Source organism: Pleurodeles waltl, chromosome 4_1 (assembly GCF_031143425.1).
Source record: "Pleurodeles waltl isolate 20211129_DDA chromosome 4_1, aPleWal1.hap1.20221129, whole genome shotgun sequence".
NCBI lineage: Eukaryota > Metazoa > Chordata > Amphibia > Caudata > Salamandridae > Pleurodeles > Pleurodeles waltl.
In genome coordinates this window covers 706,899,290-706,915,530 of record NC_090442.1, presented here as the reverse complement: position 1 = coordinate 706,915,530, position 16,241 = coordinate 706,899,290, and the positions used below count along the sequence as shown (strand labels likewise).

Here is a 16,241-nt window from a genome sequence, read left to right as displayed (position 1 = left end):
GGGGGCCCGGGATATCCAGGGAAGAAGGATTGTGACCTTTGGAGAAGCAGCAACGAAGTTCGTGGGGCTCCGCCGCTGCTCCAGACTGTGCCCCTGAGGTGGCCAGGGCCTGGGGGCTGCCCCAGAAGGAAGAGGAACGAGGGGAGTGCTGTTGCACTCCCCCTCCAGAAGAGGAAGGGGCCCGGACCCCATCCCAGGGCCCCGTGAAGCCTGGCCTGTTTGATTTGATGGATGGGTGCTGTCACGCAACCCCCCTGCCGCGGTGGGTTGGGACCCCGGACCCCATCCCGGGGCCCCAAACGGCCAAAGAAAAGTCAGGGAGCACCGTCGCGCTCCCTGTGAAAATTGTGAGGAGGGGCCCCATCCCAGGGCCCCAGGAAGAAGGAGGAGTGGGGGGGCATTGCGCACCCCCGCAAGATGGTCGCCGGCAGTGGAGGGGCCGGCCGAAGAAGAAGCCGGGGAACGCTGTTGCGCTCCCCATGAAGATTGACCTGAGGGTCCCCAGACCCCATCCTGGGGCCCCAGCAGAAGTCAAGTCGGGGTGTGCCGTCGCGCCCCCGTGAAAATCATCAGCGGGCCCGGACCCCATCCTGGGGCCCCAAAAGGGAAGATGGTGTCGGTGAGCGCCGTTGCCCTCCCCGTGGAGACGTGGGGGGGCCCTAGACCGCATCCCGGGGCCCCACAGCTGTAGTGGAGGAAGGGGGGTGTGACACTGCACTCTCCCAGGCGACCCGTCCGGCCGCAAGCCTGCACGCATCTGCCCGCTGGAGCGGGCAGACACCACAGAGAAGGCCAGCTCCCTCGGCAGCACACGGTGGTGCTGGCTGTGTGAGGAGCCGGCGGGGGCGGACAGGGGTGGGCTCCCTGTGCCACCCTCCTACGAGGGAGCACTTACCTCGTGTGGGGGTGTCTGGGTGGGACCAGGCATCCCCCTGGATGGAGCATCAGTTTTGGGCGGCAGGGCAGCTCTCCCTGGCCTAGCGGGAGAGCTGCTCTTTTCATATGTGGCCGCCCCAGCATGTTTTTGCGGGGCATGAGCAGGGGTCTAGTCCCCTAAACCAGTTTGTGGTGGTCCCAGGGAGATGGGGCCCCCACCAAACCCATGCTCATGGACAGGGGTAGCTGGAGGAGCAGTGCAGCCTCCCCCAACGCAGTTTGTGTCCCAACCCTATGTAGGGTGGGACAAAAGAACGATAACCCCCCCTGGGTTCTACATGTTGTTACAGCACAAGCTTATGTGGAATTTTGTTCTGGCTTGTGCCTACTAAAGGTGTAGGCTGGTATTACCCAATGTATTCAACTGTTATTTGATAGTCAACTAAGAGTAATTTGAAAGTAATCTAAAAGTAATCTAAAAGTAATCCTAATGGTTAAATTGCTTAAATATGGTCCTATATGTTCCCTGTTGAGGATAATTTGAATAAAGAGACTGACAGCCACCTCTTGGCAAGATAGATGTACTTAATTGCAGATGTAGGTGTGTTCATTCCACATTACTGTCAAATGTTCAAATGTGGCAGGGGGACACCGGGGACTGTTTTGCCATGTGGGTTGTTGGATTATATCCTTCCTTGGAGGAGACATGAGAGATCACACAATGTTCTCCCAGAGTGATTCCATCACTTTATGTATATTTGTAGATTATTGCATAGTATTGAGTAGTGTGTGTGAGTAATAAATGTACTTTTACTTTATCAAAAGAAAAGCACAGACTGGACAATCATTTATTGAGAGTCATGCTTGTGTGCTCGTGAATCGGGATTACTAGCCCACACCACCTCCCTTGAGTAAGCCTTGGACTGCTCTGCAATGCTACCCTATAAGAGTCAAGCACTACAATGGGGTGTTTGGTTCCCAGTTGCGGTCCCAGTGGCAGTCGCGTGTGGACCCATTACTTGTGCAGGCCACACAACTAATGACCCACCTTCCAACACCAGCTGTCTCGCAGGAGCGGCTAGCTGCAGGTAGAAGGGGCAGGGCAGTGCGGGGGATTAAAATAAAATTAAAACTGACATTAAAACTAAAAAAAAAAAAAAAAAAAAGTACCTTAACTGTCGCGTGCCGGTCCACTCCTTCTTCTCCTCGTTGCAGGAAAATTCCCCTGCGGCCAATCCTGACGCTGCTCAAAGCAGTGTCAGAATTGGCTGGGAGCGCCCAGGCAGGGTGCTCCTAGGCAGACTGGGAGCATGTGCAGGCTCTCTCGTTGCTGGGCTGGAGAGAGCCTACAGTGCATGTGTGTTTGGCTGGCCCGAGACGGCCGGCCAAACACACATTTCTGTGCACTCCCCTCAAGTGCTCGTCACCCCAGTGTCCCTGCCCTTTTATTAAACAACAATAATAAACACAGTCTATTATCCATGACTGGCATATTTGATTTACCAGTAAGTCCCTAGTAAAGTGCACTAGAGGTGCCAGGGCCTGTAAATCAAATGCTACTAGTGGGCTTGCAGCACTGGTTGTGCCACTGACACGAGTAGCTCTGTAATCATGTCTCAGACATGCCATTGCAGTGTCTGTGTGTGCAGGTTTAACTGTAAATTCGACTTGGCAAGTGTACCCTCTTGCCAGGCCTAAAACGTACCTTTTCTTACATGTAAGACACCCCTAAGGTAGGCCCTAGGTAGCCCCAAGGGCAGGGTGCCGTGTATGGTTAAGGTAGGACATATAGTAATGTGTTTTATATGTCCTGACCATGAAATATTGCTAAATTCGTTTTCACTGTTGCAAGACCTGTCCCTCTCGTAGGTTAATATTGGGGCTACCTTTAAATCTGATTAAAGTGTAGATTCCCTTTGGGAGCGGATGGACATGTGGTGTTTGGGGTCTCTGAGCTCACAATTTAAAAATACATCTTTTAGTAAAGTTGATTTTAAGATTGTGAGCTTTAAAATGCCACTTTTAGAAAGTGACCATTTTCTTGCTTATACCATTTCTGTGACTCTGCCTGTTTGTGGATTCCCTGTCTGGGTCAGTTTGACAGTTGGGCTGGTTGCATCTCACACTAGACAGTGACACAAAGGGAGCTGGGGTGTAGTCTGCATTTCCTGATGAGCCATCTTTGCTAGGAGGGAGGGGAGGAGTGGTCACTTACACCTGAAAGGGCTGTGCCTGTCCTCACACAATGCCGTCTCCGACCCCCTTGTGAGTGTCTGGCACCTGGCCTGGGAAAGGCAGGATTTCACATTCAAAAGAGACTTTACTTTGAAGTAGGCCTACTTCAAAGGAGAAATTGGGTATACGAAAGGCACCCAAAACCACAGATTTTAGAACACTTCTGGAAACAAGAGGATCCTCTGCCTGGAGAAGAGCTGAAGAGCTTAGGAGAAGTGCTGCTCTGCCTGTGACTGTGCTTTGTGGAGCTATCCTGCAGTTGCTGCTTCTGCCACAGTAAGAGTGCGCGGATTCAACGTTTCGCACAGACGCCGGGATCCCCGACTTTGCGCATCGGGTTGTTTTCACTCTTCACCAAAGGTACTGTACTTGGGGGTCTACGCGACTCCGTGTCCGGCGCCGCTGGTGTCGACTTGTTGGGAACGACTCCGTCACGATGCGGTGTTAACAACTCAGTGAAGCTTTTTGTGTTTCTAAGCACTATTTTTGAGTTTAATCTTTAAAAATTCATAACGTGACTTGTGTGTGTCGGATTTTTGCCGTTTTGGTGTTGTTTTGTTTAGATACATATTTCCTACTTTTCCAAACTGGTGTTGTGTCATTTTGCAGTGTTTTCATTAAGTTACTGGGTGTGTTGGTACAAATACTTTACACCTAGCACTCTGAAGTTAAGCCTACTGCTCTGCCAAGCTACCAAGAGGGTAAGCAGGGGTTAGGTGAGGGTGATTCTCTTTTACCCTGACTAGAGTGAGGGTCCTTGCTTGAACAGGGGGTAACCTGACTGTCAACCAAAGACCCCATTTCTAACACCTTTCAAATCTGTATCACGCCTGCCACCGCAGGGCTTGTGTGTGCAGTTTACTGCCACTTTGACCTGACATTTAAAACTATTTGCCAAGGCTTAAATTTTTTTTTATAACACATCCCTGAAGTCACCCCTAAGGAAGGCCCTAGTTAGCCCTATGGGAAGAGTGCTGTGTAAGGAAAAAGTAGGGCAGGTACTTTTATGTTTTGCATGCCCTAGTAGTGAGAAACAACTCATTTAATTTTTTACTACAGTGAGGCCTGCTCATCTCGTAGGCAAGCATTGGAAATTCCTTAATATAGCCCTGCAGCCCACCGTAGTAGGCTATACCAGCCATTAAAGACCCGCTCCTGCATTAAAGGCCCGAACCAAAGGTGAGGGCCTTTAACAAGGGAGCAGGGCTTTAGTGGTTCGTATAGCCCACTACGGACAGCTATAAGGCTAATAGAACATTCTGCCCCTAAAGGGCAGAATGTTCTAATTAAGTAAAGCAAAGGCCTCATAGAGCCCAAGGGGGTTGTAATCCCCTCGGGCTTCGTGAGGCCTTTGTTTACAGCAACAGCTGTGAGAGGAAAACATTAGAATGTTGATGCTCCGGGCTTTTACCAGCCATAAAAAGCCCAGAGCTACTCCACTGTCTCCAATGGAGCGCTTAACATTCCAATGTTCTAATATACTTTAAAGCTGTAATGTTTAGTATGTTTAAAATGGTAGTGATAAATCTTCCTTACTGGAGAAGCTGGATTTGACATTACTATTTTAGAAATGCTACTTTCAGAAAGTGAAAATTTCTCTGTTCTCATACCTCTGTGTACTTTGCAGCCTGTTTCCAATAGACGTCTGGGTGACAGTTACACTTTCTGCATTCTCTCTAGACAGTTGCCACACCGAAGGGCTGGGTGTGACAGGGGATACATTTGCATTCATCCGCATACTGACAGCCTTCCTGGACATGAAAGCACGAAGGAGGGGCTAGGGCTACCACATTGTAACTTGCTTGGATGCGCTGACCTGCTGCCTTTCTTTGGCCCTAACTGTTTTCCAAGAGCTTGTTGGCTAGCCCCCTGATATAATGTGTGCAGAGGATCAGGGCCATTAAAAGCCCCTCCATCAACATTATTGCTTTGAGTCTCTGTATTTGGAAATTCAAAGCTTCAAAACAAATAAAAAACAAGACAAAACAAACCCCACACTGCTCAGAAACAGCACGTCTTGCCTGCCTGATTTCCAGCATGTTTGGAGAAGCACTGAGGCACTGATGCTTCTGTCCAGACCAGGCTTCCATGCCAGTGAAGATTGATGCCGCAGCGCCAAAGGAAGTGAGTCAGGGTAGCCAGCACTGTGACTACCAAGGACTACGAGTGCGGGGAAGTAGCACTGCCCGATGACCAGCTGGGCTGAAGCGCTCTGTGTTATCTCACTAAAAAGGGGCCCCATACTGCAATTGCCAAATGCGGCAGTGTCCAGAATGACAACAGCGCATCGCTGCCAATCACTGCTGCCTGACTCTGAGGGATTGCCAAGATGACTTTGCATCCCGACTTCTCCCTGATGAGAGGCTGCCATAGCACTGCTCGGATACAGTGCATTATGGCTCCTACACTACTGTGAGGGAGGGGGGCTCCATCCCGCAGTCCGGTTCAGAGGCTTTCCGGGCAGCAGCTCATGTTCAAAGTGCTCGAAGGGAGGCTCTGAGTCGCCTGGTAGCTCAGTCTGAGAGAGGTACTGTAATTTATTGAAGCCTCGCTACACTCATAGGTGGCTGGATTAAACTCTACCTTCAGGAATGACCTGGTCCACGTGGAGAACTCGCGGAGCATTGTTTTTTCCCCTGCTCTGAAGTGCAAGAAGTCCTCCTCTATGATCCCTGCTGTGGATCGTGAGGACTCCAACCCACTCAAAAGTACCATAAAAAGTGTAGTGGGAGCGCAGGAAATCCTGTGCCCCATACTTGTTCTGTGATGCAATCGTTTAAGATATTACTGCAATTTGTGTCATTTTCTCTATTAACCTGAATTATTTGCAAAGTATTTATTGATACATGTCCTTTTCGTCTTCTTGTTTTGTGCACAATATAGAAAGTTATTTTTCTATATAACCCTGTGTGGAGCCTCCTTTGGGATGTATTCCTTGTGTTACTGTGTGAATGTGTTGGACAAATGCTTTACATACAGCCTGCCTGCTCTGCTCCAAACTACCAAAGGATGAACACAGGTCATCTTGGGCAGTACCTGACTTACTCTGACTAGAGTGGTGGGTTCTGTCTGTTTTGTGTACATACCATATCAACCAGAAACCCCATTTCTAGCAGTAGCCTTCAGGGATTTTGTTGTTGTTTTTGTAATGGTTAACATTTGACATGTTGCCAACGGAAATATCACTATGCACAAGAGCAGTCTACCTAAAAAACTTAAACACTGTCACTCACCAGTTCCATGTAACTGCATCTGCTATTTTTCACTTTATAATGTGTATGTAAACAATGCACTAACTTGATTCAATTTGACTTCTCACTCCTCTTGCGATTTATAGCCTGTCAGACGTTCTTGCATATACATTGTTACCACTATTTAAAAACATGATCATGAAATATGCTTACAAAAGTACAATAATGTGTAATGTAATGCTCCGTATATGCAAAAATACCAATAAAATGTATTTAAAAAACAAAAGGTTGTAGCAAAATCCACTCTTGAAACAATTACAGGCTGTGGGTCAGTGACAGATTGAGAAGAGAGAATTGATGATTGGACAACAAGAGGTGGAGGTTGCAGTTCTCGACCAGCTGGTTTATAGTTTTCATATGTGTAGCTGGGGAATTGATGGTGATGCCAAGGTTGCAAAGAATCTACTGGGGTAACGTTTACGCCCAGGGAGCCAAACTGCTGAAAATTATGGGTGGAGATAATGTGTGCTCAGGGAATAAATTCAAATTTTTCACCATTCAGGGCTATGTTGCTTTGAAAAATTCAGCCCTGGATTTAATTGAGATTTGAGGAGATTAGATCTGAGGGTGAAGGGACTGTGTTGGTGGAGTTTGAGCTAATCTGGGCGGAATGAGTGATCAGTTGGTTATCAAGTGAGAAGACTCTGAGGTTGAGAGTGAGATGTGTATAAATGTGCACATGGAAGTAGGCTGGTGAAAGTGTTTGCGAAAGTGATTCCGTCCGGGGAACTCAATATTCTTGAGTTGTGTAAACCTAATGAAATGGGAATGTGGTGGCAACGTGAGTGGTTTGAGTTAAATATATATTGAGGAGTCAGGCTTTGTTGTTTTACTCTTATTTGACTGGGTGTGTGCAAAAGGATCACTTTTCAGTAGCAATGTATCTCTCTGGGCCCTTTGTTGTAGTTAGCAGACTGTTGTATTCTTATCTGAACCATATTTTCTCAAATGTTTCTCTGTGCTGAAGCATCTGCAGACATGATGAATCAAAGAGGTTTGTTGCTGAACAATGTTTAGAGATGGTAGAGTGGGTTATGCAGTTTTCCTTCATGGTGCACTTATTTAATACTGACGGTGAGTTTCAAGTGTTTGCAAAGCAATTCCGTATTTTATAGTGATTTATTAATTTATGCATTCTATGGTGGTTGATGGACTGTTAGAGAGCGCTAATGACTTCTTTGAAATGCATCTGTGGTCTCTTCGGATGAAGGTATGAGGAAGATGGGCTTCTTCATTTTGTCTTATTTTGATCTAGGGAATTTTGAACGAGAGAAGAAAATGGCCATACTAACTGAGTGAGGGAGGTACTGAATTGCTTCATGTTGACTCTAGAGGTTAAGATCAGGTCAGAAGTTGGCTCTTAAAGCTCATCGCACCCATCTATGTTAGCAAGGAACTGTTGAATTTCATTTTTAGCCCTGCATTTGTTATGAAAGCATAAGCCATTATACATCACAGCAAATGTTTTTAATTGATCAAATATCATGACTGATGCAGTGCGAATATTTAGGGCCCCATCTTACACTGCCTACTGACGAAGAAATACTGAGTGCTTTATTTGTGGCAAGTAACACATTGTAGCACATTCAGTCCCTGAACCCTTTTGTTGTAGTGAATAGAGCATCATTAAGTTATTCGTTTATATCAACAGATTTACTACAAGCTAAATTTGAAATATAGTAGGCCAACCAGTGTGAGATTCATTTAATATTATCAGTGCTTTAAGAAACCTGTACGTCTTTCCAGTCTTACAAGTTTCAATAGATCAATTCAAACATACCAAACATACATGCAAAAATATGTTCAGATGTTCCTGAGTTACCTTGTGTCCATGACATGACTGCTGTGTAATTGTGGTTTGCGGACAGGGATATCAAGTGGGGATTTTGACTATGCCTTTCACAGATTACTTTTCTCTCATCTGATTTGACCTTATGACAACAGTTTAGCATTATAACATCAAGGAGACTTGTTGACCACATAATTCCACTGCATCTTTCACATAGCATTCCTAACACAGTGCTGCTTTTTTCACTGATCTAAATAGTTAACCTTGGTTGGGCACAGTCACATCTCTGTATTATCCCTCGCACATTTTCTGCTTCCACACAACCTAATGGAAGGACAGCACTGCCACCATTCTCTATGTTAAAATGTTTATGGACTTTGTTAAACCCCATTCAGGAAAGCCGCAGAACAGAGAGGGGCTACTGGTCCCCAACATTTGTGGCTGAAATTGTTTGCTACTGGTGTCCCATCCTAATATGGCTCTGCAAATTGGGCCAAGTACAACCCTTTCTACACTTACTCCCAGGGAAGCAAAGATAACCAGACAGAGGCTTCTCAAGAAGGTAGTGTGGGTGGCAAGAGCTCAGAACTCTCAATTAACCAACAGACAAAATAATATAATGTACATCCCAGTTGTTAGATCTGTCAGGCTTGGGGTGGTCATCTTACAAAACATTTGCCTACTCCTCTCCTGTCTACTTAAATTTGTTTTTGTGGGCTTTAGAACTATGTGCACTTTACCACTGCTGATCAGTGCTTCTACTCGCTTCTTGGTGGCCTACACCTGATTGCCACATTGAATTTACTTATAAGTCCCTAGAAAAGTGGTACAGCATGCACCCAGAACCTGTCAATTAAATGCTACTGGTGAGCCTGCAACACTTGTTGTGCCACCCACTTAAGTAGCCCTGCAAAACATGTACCAAGCTTGCCGTTGCAGTCTGTGCCAGTTTTAAGCTGCGATTTCAACCTGCTAAGACAAACCTCTTACCAGGTCGAAATCTCCCTTTTTATTACATATGATTCACTAAGGCCCTAAACTGCCCAAAGAGCATGGTGCAGTATACTTAATTTACAGACACTGGGTATATGTAGTAACACTTTATCGGAAACCTATGAGTAAATTAAATGTGGCAATTGGGTGTAAGTCAACTTGACCATGTTTAAAGAGGAGAGCACAAGAACTTTAACACTGGTTAGCAGTCCTAAAGCCAACAAAAACAGGTTCAGAAAACAGGAAGGTGAAGTCAAAAGGTGTGGGATGACCCTGCAGAAAGGGCAAAGTCCAACACCATGCCTAAAACTCCCTTAAGTACACATAAATCACCCCTGAGGAAGTCCCTAAACAGCTAATATGGCAGGGTGCATTGTATTTTACAAGTTGGAGATTTACTTTAATTTTTTTCATATCCCGGTAGTGAAAAACTCCTAAGGTTGTTGTTCTCTACTGTGAGGAGTCTCTCTCCAATTGGATAACACTGGTTACCTTATTACATGTTATAAGTAATAACTTTTGTTTGGCAACATGTAGAAATGTCATATTTGGTGTCTAAAGACGTAAAATGTAAAATCTTCTTTGATGGTAAAGTTGGATTTTAAGTTACAATTCTAAAAAGACCACTTTTAGATATAGAGTAAAGTACTCGCAAGGGGTTTAGGTATAAGGATACTAAGACCTGAAAGTGCGAAATGACAAGAGAAATGAATCTGAAATACAATATGTATGATTCATTAAATGAAGGAAACAAAAAAGAGACAAATAAAGAGACAAATAGGTGTAAATAGGAACATGCGAAGAAATCATGTATTTAGTTTGTATTTGAAGAAATTATGTTGTAGGGTACAATAAAATACGTAAAACCCAAACATACAATAATCTTGTAACTCAAATGAAAAACCTCTATCCAAAGATCACAGAATAATGCATGTAATTTCCACTCTCTTGACAACTAAGAACAGTCCTTAATCTATATCTAGTGATTCAAGGATCCAGTCAGTAACAAATGAGAGGTGGGCCAGCGTCAATGTTTCAGTCTCTTCAGTCGTGAATAAGGGAGACCATCCCAAGGACCATAGACACTAATGGAGTTTCATGATGACCCAAACCAAATGCAAGAATGCAGTTGGATGTACGTCAACCTCAACCAATAAGCGGACACTACAAATGCATCAGCTAAGGTCTTATTAAGAAAAATCACATAAAACGTAATGCTAGGTAAATAAATAAAGCTCTGTGAACAATCAGGCGTGAGTTTTAATGGTGCACAAACCGGCAAACCTTTAGGAAGTTGGTATTTTCTTGCCTGACCATTTAGTGCCTGCAGCCTGTGTCACATGACTGTGATTAGCATGGAAGTTAGCATTTGTGTATTTCTCCTATACAGTGAGGCAAAGGGGTACTAAGTATTGGCAGAATTGGCCATCCTTTTAGGATGTGTGGGGTGGAGCTTTCCCCTGCTCCACTTACCCCCCAGTGAGTGAGTTGTCTCAGCATACTCATTGCCACTCCAGAGCCCTTGGATGCTGGGCAGGGAGGAAGGAAATTCCAGAACCATCTGTATAGGGAAGCACCAGCAGTTTTCTCTGCTTCAAAGGCATCAGGTATAAAATTAGGACCATCATACCCACTCATTAGTTCCCCCCAGGACCTGTGGGGACACTCAGAAGGCCTGCTCTGCATTTCAGAGAACTAACCTGTTGCTGGAAAGCCTGCCATGAACCTTCAGAGTGCTGCCCTGCTGCTGGTCTCCTGTTCTGAGCGACATGGACACAAAAATGTTCAAGTTGAACCCTGCACCTAGAACCTGCCAGAAGGGATTCATGCCCTCCAAGTGGTCCAACCTAGTCCTGGAATTGGTGCTAAAGGTGCCCAAGCAGCCTAAATCCAAGACTTAAGACTTGGGAAAATCCCATCTAAAAAGTACCCTAAAAACAGGGAGGAAACCAAGACCTACCTACAGGCTGATCTGCAGAAGGTGCACTGCCGGTCAGCCTGACTTCATAGTAGCTCCAGCTACGTTCTTGTCTGCAGCAGCAAATCCTGTTCAGTGGCTCCTCACAGAAGGGATATCTGGCCTCTGAGTCTTTTTCAACCTCAGCCTGCAGTGTTGTTCCAATGGACATTTTCAACTAAAAAAAAAGAGACTTAGGGCCAGTTTTAGAGTCTGTGAAGGGAGTTACTTAGTCACAAATGTGACAGTTATTACATCTCGTGTATTACGATCCCATAATAGCCCGTAGAGATCGTAGCATGGCGGACGGGATATCTGCCACATTTGTGACACAGTAAATCATCTGCCAATCTCTAAATCAGGCCCAATGTCTGAATATAGAAATCTTCACCACAAATTTACCAAAGTTACCAAACTTGTGTCCTAAGCTATAGTAAGCTTTCCCTCTATAACTGTCCTTGCCCCTCTGTGGGCATTATACACTTACCATGCCGCTGCCGCCATCGATGATGGCTAGATAAGTTGTTAGTGAGAGAGTTGGATTCCGTATAATTTGAAATTTGGTGTCCACTAGGAATCAAATATAAGCCTTGATAAAGTCCGAGAACGGGAGGAAACACGTGTCGGCAAAAACATGGGCTGAAACACATTTCGAGTGGTGGAAGACTCATAAAGATTGAAGATCAGGGCCCAACTGTCAAACGGACTCTTTGGCTATAACATTGCATGGATGGAGGATTACTTTAAATGTCTGAAGATTCACAAAGAATGAACTCTTTGGCTTAATTTATTAAGCGGATCTTCACATTAACGGACATTAATTTCTTTCGCAGTATCGAATGAATTTATATTTTGGTATTGCTTTTATGTGCTTTTATGGTATTATGGATAGGACATTTCAAACATCACACGTTGAATGTATAGTTAATATATTATTAAAGTTGTTGATGATACATACAATATCAACATCCTATTGGTTCTTTTTCTAATTGCCGATGTCTTTTCATTTGTTCATACTTTGATCTAATTCCCCTTTCTAGATGGCCTTATTGACTAGTATGTGAATGATTCATAGAGACTTTGATTGCTCCACTATTTTCACTTATTTTGGTTATTAAATGGTTTGTTTTTGATTCCAGGTTACACATGGTGGCAACAGATGTGTTATAGTGTTTGAGCACTATGTATTGATATTTGAGTATTCTCACAGATGTGCTTCTAATCTAAATTATTCTTGCCCCTCTGTGGAATTAGTCGAGATTAGGCGCTGGACCAGACGGTTTAAAACGCTCTTACTGTTTAGAGGAGAAGCTAATTTCAATGTCCCTTATACCTCCTTCACCTAATAATCTCAGGCAAATGTAATGGGACAGGCCTGTGTGCTTCACTAGCTTGTTAACCAGTGCACACTAAGCTCCACAGATTACCTGTGTGTATTTGCGGTGATCTGAGCTGTGCCGCAGATGGAGGTTACACACTTGCTATCACAGTTTGCCCATTTTTCCACAGGGGGAGATGTGGCAGGACAAACTTCACAGTTACATTTCAGAGGGTGGGGATACATAAATGGCAGCACATGACTTTGGGATTGCTGCCATCTGAGGCATCTGTGTTCAGGTACACTGTAATGGCAGTAGCAGCCTCTGGACTAAGTTTTTTCTTTTGATGACTATGGGGACAGTTGCCATGTCTCTGTCTATCAATATTCTCTACTGTAGAAGTAACACAGTGATTGTTTCCTTGTCAGCAGCATCAATAGCATTCTCTCAATCCTGGGACAGACTACCAGGCTATACACTCTGGCACAAGCTTGGTACAGGTCACTCCTTAACTGCGCACAGAGACCTAGGGTTCCTCTTTTCATTATGGATGGCTCCTGGATCACTCTCTTGGGCCATCAGCTCCCTCTGGAACTTCTGAAGCTGGGGCACAATGGGCTTCTCCTTCTGGACTGTCCAGTCAGACTACTTCCCTCTCTTAGCAAGCAGATGGGCTTCTAGGCTCTGTAGACGGACCCTCAGCTTCTCCAGCAGAAAGGTTTCTTTTCATGCATCATTTCCAGTGTGCTCTCGGGAATCAGCAGTTATGCTTCTTAAAGCACATCTCATTGGTGCTGACTTCAAGCAGGACTACCCAAAACATAGCCACAATGAATTGGTAGTTTTCTCCACCTGACTGTCATCAGCTTCCTTGTAGCAGTAATCAGAGACAGACAAAAGGGAAGGGTAGTCAAGAACAACCTCACATTTAACAGCATAAACAACAGTCCCGACCCTCTCCCCTATCATTCACCAGATGGCATTGCTCAGTGAGACTAATCAGTAGCCCCAAGCTAACAAAGTCTTCATGCGCTTTCCAAAGGTAGCCATTTCTCCATCCTCCTCACTTAATAATCTGGTTCTCCAGCCACAGGAATGTAGGCAATAGACTTTCACTGTTTGAGTGCACAATACTCACCCTACATGCTAAGAGTAGAGGCAAGAATCCAGGTGGGTGGTACTGCTTACTACTTAGTATGGCCTGTGTACAATGTATTCGATTTCCAGCCTATGTAAACATTGCTAAGAGGAGGGAACAACAAAATGCTAATGGTGAGCTTTACTTTACAGTTATTAAGTACAAGCTACACTCATTTGTCAAAAAGGGTGTCTAGTGGTGAAGCTGAAGGGAGCTATTCCTAAATACGGAAAGGAGTTATTCCACATTTATTTTATATTTACTTGTGTTTAGCTTTGAGGAATTCCACATTTCCTACTGAGGTACAGAGTTGGTTATACAGATATTGCTAAGTTACTGAAGGCATCTATGTATCCTTTAGAGATCCACTACAATTTGGAGATCTCCTTAACATCATAAATGATGATGGCAGACAGTGGAGTCCTCTGTCTATTTTCTCTCTTAGCCCATTCCCTTTTCACCACATGTACCACTGGCCATCATATCTTGGTCTATGTGGTCCCTGGTGGGGATGTTGAGAGACAGGAAAAAACAGTACAATCCGATAAATTAAATTCTAAACATCCCCTTACCCTGACCAAAACATCTCTTGCTTCTTTATTGAGCCAACGTGGATAAAATGGGTCATCCATCCGAATGGATTGAAATAGTCCCTCTTCATCTTGGCCATGGAATGGCGACTGTCCAATAAGCATTTCATAGAGAAGGACTCCAAAGGACCACCAATCGACGGACGCATTATACTTCTGTCCTAATAGAATCTGTAACAGGGAAATGTTTCAATTATTTAAAAGTAATCAATCAATACATTGCACCCTCCTCCACACAGTGTAGATACAAGCTATCCATTTAACACAACTCACAATCAATATCCAACCAGGATCTATTCGTCATATTACTATATTAGCATTTATTCATCAATTTAAATGTATTGTTTGTATTTGGGCTCTGTGAAAAGTTTTTGCACACATTTCAACATTCAATGGCACTGCAGATTTCGGGAATTGGAAAGTATTGCTTTATGGCTGTCCATCTACTTTGTAGGTTTTCCTCAGTTTTTTGTTTCCTTTCAGCACAGTATTTTACTTTTGGTGTGTGATTGGCTCTCCTTTCACTGTAGCTGGTATGCGTTATTTTTTTTAAAGAAGTGATCTTTCAGTGCAACTTGTGTAATATTGGACTGACTTGCCATGCTTTAAAAGGCCAGTCAGCAGACACTGAAAGCTGTAAACCATGCTTAACCAAAAGAGGAAATGCAGCCTGCTCACATTGTATCAGGTATGGCATGGAGGCATTGAATACATTGTGTCCTACATAAAAAAGTGACATAGTCACACTTCTGTGTAGTAAGGAGAGTATGACAATTGTATACCTGTTGCCTTTGACATGCACACAGGATATTAGCGCTAGGTTCTGGGTTTCACATACCACAGAACATTACTTGAGGGGGAATAATAGACTAACCTCTCTGGGACAGTAGCCCACATATAGTTATTATTTCAGTATAGATGGCAGATGTGTGCTTTCATCAAACGCCATTGTAGAATTGTTGAAACTTGATTTAGTGCACTGAAGAGTTTTCAGATGTGCCACCTACCCACATCTTACTCTGCCCTTAATAGGATACTGATTTTTTCATAACTCTTTTATTCAAGAGATGACTGAAATCTACATTAATTAACGTTACAGCTCCAGATATGTATAACGTATAGTAAATGTTTTGTCTAGCAGATGTCACCTATTTAAAGAATGGACATGCCACAAGTGGGCCATTTGGCTTTTCCTGCATAGGCCTACTAAGGCTAACAGGCTTTCTGAGCCATATTGGAGGAAGCCCATCAGGGCTGAGGAGCATCACCCCACTCACAAAAATACCCCTAGACACCACCCAGAGATGAAAAATAAAATGGTAACAAACTTAGTTTATTACCATTTTATTTTTCATCATCCATCCCGAATCGAGTGTCAGGACAGGGTGGGGCCAGTTGAGTGCCAGTAGCAGGGAGGGGTGGTGGACTGCCTGTGCACTTGTTTAAAGTGCGCATGTCTCTTTGGCCAGCTGTTTTGCGATGGCCAGCCACACATGTGCACTTGAAACCTCTCAACCCAGCTGTTTTAAACAGCTGGGTTGAGAGCAAGCACAGGACTCCAGTGCCCTCGGGAGTGCAAAGAGAGGTTGCTCCCTCCAATCCTGGCTCTTCTCTCATGCTGGTTAACAGCAAGAGAGTAGCGCCAGGATTAGATTAATGGAGTTCGATGGGGCCCGTCCTGGAGCTTGGAGAGAAGAAAACCAGAGTGAGGGAGACGTGTCCGTCAGCAACTTTGCAGGTAAGTTATTTTCAATTTTATTTATTTTATGTACCCTCGAGCATGTGCATGGTCCCACCCCTACCCATTTTCTTGCCCCTGAAGCCTATTGTTTTATTTTCTGCACACCCAATGAAGATTTCCAGCCAGACGGCTCTCTCTGGAGGCAATAGATCATTTAGCAGCAAAGGAAGGTGCATATATAGCCCAACAGGGCTACACATTCTTAGAAAAAGGAAATGTATCTGGGCCAAGAACAGGCCCACATGAATGTAACAAGTAACCTTATGACTTTTACCCCCATGGACATAGGAGTCTGTAGCCTGCTGAGACTTCTTAAAGATGCCTACTGCCAGAAGAACCATAAGAGGGCTTT

The 16,241-nt window shown here is 44.4% G+C and overlaps 1 protein-coding gene across 1 annotated transcript in view; it reads right to left on the bottom strand.

Moving 5' to 3' along the window:
• PRKCQ (protein kinase C theta) overlaps positions 1 to 16,241 on the bottom strand; it is a 437,429-nt gene that overhangs the window by 45,375 nt on the left and 375,813 nt on the right. The window contains exon 16 of the mRNA XM_069229272.1: positions 14,131 to 14,319. Within this exon, the coding sequence (XP_069085373.1) occupies positions 14,131 to 14,319 (189 nt within the window). The remainder of the gene's footprint in view (positions 1 to 14,130; positions 14,320 to 16,241) is intronic.